Source organism: Candoia aspera, chromosome 4, assembly GCF_035149785.1.
Source record: "Candoia aspera isolate rCanAsp1 chromosome 4, rCanAsp1.hap2, whole genome shotgun sequence".
NCBI lineage: Eukaryota > Metazoa > Chordata > Lepidosauria > Squamata > Boidae > Candoia > Candoia aspera.
The window spans coordinates 75618532-75628928 of record NC_086156.1 but is presented as its reverse complement, the minus strand read 5'-3'; the positions used below and the strand labels follow the sequence as shown (position 1 = coordinate 75628928).

The following is a 10397-nucleotide window of genomic DNA, read 5'->3' as shown; positions in this document are numbered from 1 at the left end:
TGGATTGATGTAAGCAATTCCAATCAGTTTACCACAAATTAAAAACAAAGCAATTAACTCAACTTGGAAATGGAGCAGCAAAGGAGATGCTGAGGCCACTGCTTTGTGGGATGCCTCAGGGTTCTACTCTCCCCCCACTTTGATTTAACGTCTACATGAAACTGCTGGGGGAAGTCATCTGTTGACAAGGGTGCAGTACCATCCACAGCAATATCCTCATTATGCTGGTGATACCCAGCTGTACATCTCTGCCCTGGGCTGAACAAGCTTTGGCTCAACCCTGGCAAGTCTGAGTGGCTATGGGCTTTAACACCCCCTGGTTCTGGAGATTTTCCATCTTTAATGCTTCTGGGATGTACTTCCCTACTCAGAGCTGGTGCACAATTTGGGGGTCCCCTTCGATTCACAGCTCCTGCCTGAAGGGCAGGTGGCAGCCAAGGCTGGGGGGGGTCTTTGCATGGGTTCATCTTGTAAGCCAATTGTGCCCATTCCTCATGGTGATTTGTGCTTTAGTCACCTCCCACTTGGATTACTGTAGGATTACTCTGGGACCCCTCCATTAAATAATGCCATCTTGTTGGACTCTGGAGACCTGACTTCTCTGTGGCTGTGCCTGTCCTGTGGAACAGTATCCCCCCATCTGGATGGCCCTGACCCTGTTAACCTTTCCTAAGGCTCTGAAACCCTGGCCGTTCCTCCAAGCCAGTGTTTCTCAACCTTGGCAACTTTAAGATGTGTGGACTTCAACTCTCAGAATTCCTCAACCACTGGGAATTCTGGGAGTTGAAGTCCACACATCTTAAAGTTGCCAAGGTTGAGAAACACTGCTCCAGGCTTTTGAGTCCGGCAGTTAGGTGAGCTCTGTTGGTGTTAGTGATGTAGTGTTTTGGGGGTTATTGTTTAATCAGGGCATTGTGAGCTTGAACTGTTGTGATCTTTGTACATTGTCCAGAATCACCACTATGAGATGGGTGGCTCTATAAATCCTTTAAATAAACAAACATGATGTTAAAACTTGATCATGCTTCTCTGTTTATCTCCTGAGGGACCTGAGGTAAAACTGGGCCAATTTAATCTGAGTCTCCCCATTCAATTCTGGTTGCCATAGTTTCGGCCTGCCTGCATTTATTAAACTTTAATGGATAAAAAACAAGGTGTTCTTTAACTTATATGATACTTTTCCCGCAGTAATGGTTCAGTAGCAGCCAAGCCGGTTTCTCGCAGGAAAGTTCCTGAGGTTGTGCAGAATACTCTTTCGACACTCCCGCCTCACCGGCGTATAAATACTTGTATAGTATCCTAAACTAGAGATTTTCAATAACCTTTTACAAATATAGCATTTCGCTCAACGCGAGACGCAAAAACTTCTCGAAAATCCCCGCAGCAGCTTGGCTGTTTCCGGCTACCGTTCGTCCGTTTCCGAAATAAGAGACAAACCTCCTCAGTCGATTTCTGATATTCCTCTCTCCCCCAACATGTTATAATTTCCACAAGTTATATACATGCAGGACACATAAGATGGAGACGCAATGTCTTTCGCCTCCATATGGTTTTCCGGATCACTTCGGCTCTTTCCGTCACGAGAAAGCGGAGACGGGACGACGCTGGGTGACTTAGGTTAAGCGAGCCGTCAAAGCCCGGCGCGCTTTCGCCTTCTTTCGGCTCTTTCCGTCAAGAACGAAGAAGCCTGGCCTTCGAGTTCGTTCGCGTCCTTTCCGTCTCCTCTCGGGAAGGAGCAGCGGAAGAGGTCTTGACGTCGGGTCTTTTCGTCACTTTCCGCCGACCGCTCGGCAAGACTCGGCTCCTGACGGGCCGGGGCCTTCCTTTCCTTTCCCTTACCTCCTTCACGGCCCGGTTAACGGTCGCTGCCAGTTTAAATGAGACGGGATCCGGGTCGCCGCCGCGCCATCCCCTGAGGTGGTGTCTGAGTCTATCAGGAGGAGCAGGAGGAGGGGGGAGAGAAAAGAGAGAAGGGGGCGCCCTCCCCCCACCTCTCTCATCCGGGTCCTGTCCCTGAGGGGGGAGCCGGGGCAGGATGACGGTGCTGCAGGAACCCGTCCAGGTACGGACACCGGTGGCGAAAGGCCTGTACTGGGGAGGGGGAGAAACTAAGGTAGGGGAAAGAGGAGGGGAGCCTCATGAGAAAGAAGCGCTCCTGCTCCTCTTCTATTTCCCCTGACAAGATACGTCTCCTTTACAAACTCCCTTTACTCCGTACAGGGAATGGGGGATGGAGGATGGCGGTGCAAGAGAATCTCCTTCTGTAATCTCACTTTCTTAGTTTATGTTACTGCCTTTGTGAATGTCGCGTTCGCACTTCGACTCTCCCTGCACCACTAAATCAGTTCACTTCTCTCCTTCTCTGGAAGGAACGATGTATCGTTTTTAAAAATCGCCTTTTGCATTTCGTGTTCTTAATTCTCCCTCCCCCCTGTCCCCGGGCCAATTTAAACACGTTCACTCAACTCTCAAACAGCTCTTGGCCCCCCTAGGATTACATTTTGCTTTTTGACCTCTTTCACACACCTGCAGTTTGTAAGGCTCTTCCCTACATGAATCCTCCCTCAGCCTCTTAAATCCTTGTCCCATATCTCCCAGCAAAGGCTTTCCTTTTGTTACTCCCTTACACACACACGCACACAAACCAATCCAGTCCATGGTACTGAATAGGTATATGCTTGTTTAGCAGCACTGGATATTCTTTAATCATCACAATTCCTATGAGCTTCTCCTTTTCCATGAAGGACTTAGACTTGATTTGCCTGCTTATATATTCTGATTTTGTCTTGTTTCCTCCATTCTGCCACCTCAAGATATTATATGCTATCTAGTTCTTCCCTTTTTTCTGGGAAGGCCCTCTCTACAAATACAGTCCTTCCGACTCTCCAGTATATTTGTGGCTCCAGCTGAGGAGGGCCCCATATTTTCAACTTCTGCCTTGCTGCAGAAAGAAGATTGTGGCTAGGGCTGGATCATTATTCAAATCAGTATGAGTTCTTCAAGTGCCATCCCTGCATAGAACTGAAGAGCTTTGTAAGATTTAGTAAGTGCCATACACATTTTATGTTTCTAAGGACCTAACAGACCAGACAATTGCAATATCTCAGCTTTTAGTCTACATTGCTTTTGATTTCTTTAGTACAGCGGTGCAGTTTTCTGTGTTCTTCACCCATATTCTTTTCAAACCATGATATTTTTATTTGCAGTTCCCCAAATATTTATTTATTTATTTATTTATTTTCTATCCCACCTTTATTATTTTTATAAATAACTCAAGGTGAGGAACATACCTAATATTCCTTCCTCCTCCTCATTTCCCCACAACAACAACAACTCTGAGGTGAGTTGGGCTGAGCGAAAGTGACTGGCCCAAGGTCACCCAGCTGGCTTTCATGCCTGAGGTGGAACTAGAACTCACAGTCTCCTGGTTTCTAGCCTGTTGCCATCCCATGTATTTTATAATATCATGGATTTGTGTTCTATAAATTACTGTTTATTTTCTCCACTGTGCTTACTGACTGTTCACTCTTTTTCATTTGTTTGGAGTTCATTGTCATCTTTTTCTCAAAGGCAAGGTTAAAGCTTCTTAAAAATTGCAAACAAAAAGACTATCTGTTGATATGTAATGCCAGTGCCAGCAGTTCAAATCATACCTTTCTGCTGAGTGGATCTCTTTTTCTGTTGACAGAGAATTGTAGGCACCATGTAAGAGCTTTAGTACTCAGTCATTTGGTGGCCACTGCATCTTTAGTCCTGGTTGGCAACTGCAGTAAGTAATGACTCAAGCAATTAACACAATCATTTCCAAGTGTCCATTTTCAGATCATAGAATCAGATCATATGATCTCTAGGAAATTGAGGGCAGTGAAACAAAGGAGAAGGCAACTCTAATGACAGTGGAGAAAAACCGGAGATGAACCTGACTGAACCTAAGCAGTGTGTGCTAGAAATAATTTTAAGAATTACTCCATGTTACGGATAATGGCGAAGAAATTTTACATTTCCCTCACTGTTTCCAGTGTGTGGCTATGTTAATCTATTGCATCAAAAACAGCTAAGAAGCTTATGGAATCTTTAAAACTAACCACTTTATTGTTGCATGACAAATACATTGGGTTTTTTTTTAATGCCATGTAACTGTTTTCCACCACTGTTAAATTTTCACTGAGTTGTTCTATGAAATTTTAATAGTATTGAAATATGTCTAACTTTCAGGCCCCTAAAGTTTTGCAGGAATATCTTTATAACTTTTCGTAACTAGTTTGCAAGACATATGCGGATAAGCTGCTTGTATCAATACTGGCTTGGAATCTACCTTGAAGGAACCAATTAATGTATTTCTGGCAATTACTTGTTCCATTGTTGTGGATTGTTTTCAATCCTGACTGAAAATGTGAACATCTTTCTTGGAGGTATGAAGCTGGGCAGTTGTGGACTTGAACCTTGTCCTTCTTGATTAATTAAAATAACCACTGAGAACTGGCCCAGTTAATAGAGGTGGTTATTGTTTATTCTATTTGGTTGAAAAATAGTAATAGCTCTCTGCTGAAGGAACTAGATCTCATCAGATTGGACAATAGCTCATATTTTGTCCTTGAGAGAGATGGTTGAGTCTGTGGTAGTGAATCAGTTCCTAGACTGATAATCCTAATTTATATTAGCTAATCTTCAATCCCAATTTTGGGGAGTTCTCTCTAGAAAATCTAACTTTCATATTTTGTACTATGGTAGGAAAAGCAAGATGTTCTTCCAAAATATGTTGGATATTTGGATGTTCTTCCAAAATATTTCCAGTCTCCATGTCTACCTTACTGGAATTTTATAGCAAAGTGAATTATACATGACTGTATTTGACAATCATACATAAGTTACTGGTTAAGGGACCTGGGTATCATTATTGAAAAAGAGTAGTAAAAGTCTCTTAGAGTTGAAGAACGTTTTGCTACTTGTCCCAACACCAGACATTACTAAGGTCAGTATGCTAACAATAATTAAACTACTGCTACACCTCTAACATATAATAAAATGCATGATAATTAATGTATATAAAAATCCTGGTTCCGCTAAGAATGTTCTAGCCTGCTTTTTGTTGTAAAATCACTACTGCCAAAGTTCAGGATGCTAGTCTTTACCTTTAAGGCCCTTTAAAGTTTAGGATCATAGTTTCTAAAGGGCTTCTTCCACTCTTACGAATTTGCCTGGTATTTGAGATAGTTTACAGTGAACACACCAGGTTAAAATACAGTTTGCTATGGCTTAGCTTACTGGCAAATGAGTTTAGCAAATCCAATTAATGTGATTCAGTATCTTGGAATTTATAATTAATCAGTTCTTTACTATTGAAACTATTCCTTTTCTGATCATTTTTTAATTTTTCTGGTATGTAGGATTCTCCTTATTAAAGTCATGGTTCTATATTTTTTTTGTCTCTTTAATTGTGAATTTAACATTTTTATGAACAGTAATATTTATTTTGGAAAGTTATAAAAGTATTATTTCCCTGGCTTGCTATATGTGCTACTTAAAATGCTTCCTTTTCTGAAGTGGAAAGGGAAGCTATAAACATTTATAGGTTTATGCCTCATCTCAGTTGGGATTTTTTTGTTTGACGTAAATATTGTAAATTTCTTTTATCCTTATTCTGGTCCATATAACATGCTGTAGATTTATCTGCCTGGGCATGCACCTTCCTTCCAGGTTAAAAGGAGAAATGTCAGCCAAATCATCCATTGTATGTTTTTGTTTTTGTTTTAACAATTATAAGCATTTTTCGTATTGTGATTTCAGGTGCACTGTACTTAAAATGTGTAGCTTTCTTTAATGTTGTCCTTGTTTGTATAATTTTGTATATAATCTCTCTTGAAATGAGTGGGCCACATCCTAACACAATTTTTCCTCTGGGTATTTAGAATAAATGGTAATACGTATTTTTCTGTATCAAACTTACGTGATATTCCAGTAGACGTGGACTTAAATTATAAGTGCAGTCACAGTATAGAAAGACGTGATGAACTTTCTGCAATAAAGTAGGACTAGGTAATAGCTTTTCCCCTCTGTCGATGAGTCAGGTACCCTCTATTAGTTTTAGAGCCTTTATGTGTGTTTTCAAACTCAGTCATTATTTTCACTGTTATTGTCTGTGGGCTGAATTTCAGGGTACTGTGTCTAGATACTAGGCTTGTGGAGCAGTGAACAAAATATTAGCAAAATTGTTTTTGGATGGGAAACCAAAAAATATCCAGGAAGAAGGCAATGGCAAACCACTTCCATACTGCTGTCACAAAAACTGTGTAGGTGTGTCCATATAGTTACCAGGAGTCAAGCACAACTCACAGGTGTCTTTACCTATTGATGCTTGTAACAAAGAGTTCTGGTACTTTGTTACATAGGAGTGTAATTTCCCTGGACAGAGATATAACTCCATCTTTTTACCTGGGTTTGTCTTCTCCATTTCTGCTAATAGTTCAGTTATACCCTCTCTTCCCTCCCTTTTTCCCCCTCTGTGATAGATCACATTTGGAAACATGTCTGTCAGTTCTTTGTCAAATTATACAAAATCCCCAGTTTGATTTTTGCTTAAGATGCAAGATAGTTGAACATCCAGTGTTTAACCTGAATTCACTCCATAACTTTATATCCTTCTCTTAGCCATCCATCTGGAAGGTAAGGATTCCAGAGGTTCCTTGCATGTAGAACAACAAGCCAGGATTCTGGTTTATCAGGAAAAAGTATACTCATGAGTACACATCTTACTCTTTGTCATTAGACTGATATATAAAGGTAATGTCTGTGAATCACACTCAACTCCTGTTGACTTCATAGACATGTCCATGCAGCTTTCTTGACCACAGCAACGAAGCAGTAGCAATACATACCATGCCTATATGTTTGTCTATTAGCTTGAGCTTTCTGGCCAACACCTGATTACAGAGAAATGTCAGACAATCCATGCTTGCTTGCTTGCCATTTTTCAAGTTGACCAATAACTGAGTGCCTTATCCCACTTACTCAGATTTGTTTCTAAAAAAAGTTTCCTCTCTCCACATAATCTCCAACTGCTGATCCATCTATGTTGTTTTCTTGCAAAAGTACTGAAGTGGTTTCCTTAGGTGTTTTTTCAACTTTCCAGGCTAGCTTGCAGCCCTGGTATTCCCTAGAGGTCTCCCATCCAAAAACTAACCACACCCAAACTTATTTAGTATGGAGCCCAAGCAAGGTGAGCCAGATGCTATACCACATATGACTCAGCAGCTTCAAGACAAGCCAAGGCAGCTGGAACTCATTACAAACCAATTTTTTGTTGTTGTTGACTTCAATTCCAGTGACACAGTACATGAACTATTGCTACTTTATTTAGCTGGTTACACTAGCAGGAAGAATGAAGGTTAAAGGGCTCCATTTTAAAGTGGCCAATATTATTATTGGAATATTGTAAAATTACCATGAATGACTATACAGTGTTTATACAAGCTTTCCCCAAACTGTTTCCCCCTATTTTGTGGGAGCTAGACTATGTATAGACAACTTGACTCTATCTGTTTGTCCTCAGGTCTTGATCAAAATCTCCCTATTTTTTGACTGAATGTCCACTACAGGTAGTCCTCACTTAACGACCATAATTGGGACCAGGATTTTGGTTGCTAAGCGAAGCATCATTAAGTGAATCTGACCCAATTTTATGACCTTTTTTGCAGCAGTCGTTAAGCGAATCACTGTGAGCGTTAAGTGAACCACGTGATTGTTAAGCAAATCATGCGGTTCCCCATTGATTTTGCTTGCCAGAAGCTGACCAGGAAGGTTGAAAATGGCGATCATGTGGCCACGAGACGCTGCAATGGTCATAAATGCAAACCGGTTTGCCAAGCGCCCAAATCGTGATCACGTGACCTTGGGGGACGCTGCAACAGTTGTAAGTGTGAGGAATGGTTGTAAGTTGGTTTTTTCAGCACCATCATAAGTCCTAACTGTCACTAAACAAATGGTTGTTAAGCAAGGGCTACCTGTATGGTTATCAATGATTGAATTAATAGTTCTTGTGCAACATTTATTTGTTAACATTTTTCTATCCCACTTGCTTCTAGCCGTCAGCCCAAATATGGGCATCCCCAGGAGCAGCAAGGGATGGCAAATGATGACAGGTGCATGATGGTATCATTTGCACATATGCTGTGATTTAGTTCTTTTTTCAGATGTTGTAATGCAAGTGCATAATTGTGGTATTTGCATAATAATATAATTGTGCAAATGTTATTTTGGCACCATTATAGTTTCTTATCTATCTATATACTACTAAAACTCTCATGTCTGTTTGTACTTTGTAACCTTTATCTGGGTGAAAAGGTGCATCATGGGCCAACAATTTTTGAACCAAGGTACCTCAAATGGGCTAACTTACAGAATGCATCCAAAATCCAGGACCCATGACTCCCGTGGAATTGAAATTTGGCAAATTTTATAAAACATTTTATGACATAAAAATAATCATAAAACATTTTATGACATAATGCAAAATGTCATACAACATTTCCTGTGATCAGCTCCTGATGTTTGACTGTGCTATATACTTCAACATTGGCTACTTTCAAGGCAGATACGTATCTGAACGTCTCCCTAAATTTTTAAGAACTTTTCCAGTGAAGGCAGTACATTAGGAGCTCTGCCGTTGTTGAAGGCATTGAGGAATCTTGTAAGGAAATATCTGAAACAATGACCCAACAGGTCATGGGTTGTCTAGTAACCATTAAAACTTCAGTTACAAAAAATAAGACATGGAAATACCTGCTTCCCTTCTCTTTTTTTTAGCTAGTGTAATTTTATGGAGTTTAGATACAGATTACAAAATATGGTAATTCTTGCAGAATACTCCCAAACCTGTATTGTGTTAAATTAACCTTTATTACCAAAGAGGGGAAAGATACATGGAATTAATAAAGCTGAAATACCTGCCTGTGCTGCATCTTTTGCTGCTCTCTATTCCACAACTTGATAAACTTTTGTTTCACAACTAGAAAGTCAGACATATTCAAAAAATGCATTTTTCCTGATTTTCTTAAATGGATTGTTAGAGCAAAAATTGACTTATTGAGGCTAATTGTAGTTATGATATGGAGTTTAAAGCCTGTCCCATTTAGTTCACACTAAAGTTTGAAGTGATGCTGCTGACATGAATTGAAGGCTACTAATGTAGTTGAGAATTTTGTTCTTCCTTTGTTGACATGTGTTATAGGTCATAATGAAAGTTTTCTTCTTGATTTTCTCCTCTCAGATAAGGAACCATTTATTATATACAATGTCACTAGAATTTGCCTGGCAGCAATTAAAATTTGTAAACAGAAAAGTATGGGTATTGGTTACGAGTAAACTTAAGGATTTCTCCATAAAAGGAGGGAATCTCTCTTATTTTTTTAATCTTTATCTGTCCTGGCATCTTTTTTGTGGCCTTCAGAGCCTCCGACCCCTTTTGGTCCTAGTCTAAAGGACTAGGTAGTCTTAGGTTCAGTATCAATATTAAGAATTTTTATAGAGAGGGTTTTAGTATTATAGTATTGTGTTAGCAATGCTAGCTTTTAGTTATCTCATATCTCTTATACATTTCAATGTTGTTGTTAAAATGGATGTAATATTTCCTGACTGTATGCTGGTCTATGATCAGTAGTGAATATTTGAAAGAAATGTGACTCTTTTCTTTAGGGAAGATATACAAACTACTAATAGAGAAGCTTTTTTTTCCCTAGTTTATATTAACAGAAAATTGTCCCAACTTTATGAGATACAGGTACATATGAAGAATTCTCCATAATCATATATGATATTTTCACTGACTGTTTAATTCAATTTATAGCCCACCTTTCTACCTTTATTGTACTCAAGATGAATATAAGTTTAAAATAAAATATAAATAATTGAAATCCTAGTATAAATAATTAAAATCTTTATAAATATACTTCAAAAGACCCAGCTGAAGAGAAAAGAATCCTTTCCTGAAAGTAGCAAAAATACACTTTCTCAAGAGTACATTCCGTGGTTTTAGAGCAATGCAGGAAAAGACCCTTTCCCACTTGAGAGAAAAATATGCTTCAGAAAGTATAGGCATCTTAGGATTTATCTATTTTGTTGTTGTTATTTTATTTGTGGAGTCAGAGAAAACACGGTACAATGGCATAAAGTACTAGTTATTTCCACTTGCCATGGATTTTTGTCCCACTTGCTGAGAAAAGTGGAGTGAAGGCACAATATCTTGACAGCTTTTGCTCAAGCTTCATGCATATGGCCAGATTTGTAAGGCTATAATCAAAACATGTCCATGGTTTTAGCTATGTTTAGTCTCACCCACTTAGCAACTATGTTTCATATTAAGTTCATTGGCTGAAATGTTGGTATCCTTTAACCTGGAAAAC

The 10397-nt window shown here is 39.5% G+C and overlaps 1 protein-coding gene across 4 annotated transcripts in view; it reads left to right on the top strand.

The window, feature by feature from the left end:
• The first annotated feature begins 1782 nt into the window (after positions 1 to 1782).
• CDC27 (cell division cycle 27) overlaps positions 1783 to 10397 on the top strand; it is a 34976-nt gene continuing 26361 nt past the window's right edge. For all 4 annotated transcript variants that reach the window (XM_063300626.1, XM_063300624.1, XM_063300625.1 and 1 more), the window contains exon 1: positions 1783 to 2062. In XM_063300626.1, coding sequence (XP_063156696.1) covers positions 2036 to 2062 — 27 coding nt within the window. In that variant the 5' untranslated portion in view covers positions 1783 to 2035. The remainder of the gene's footprint in view (positions 2063 to 10397) is intronic.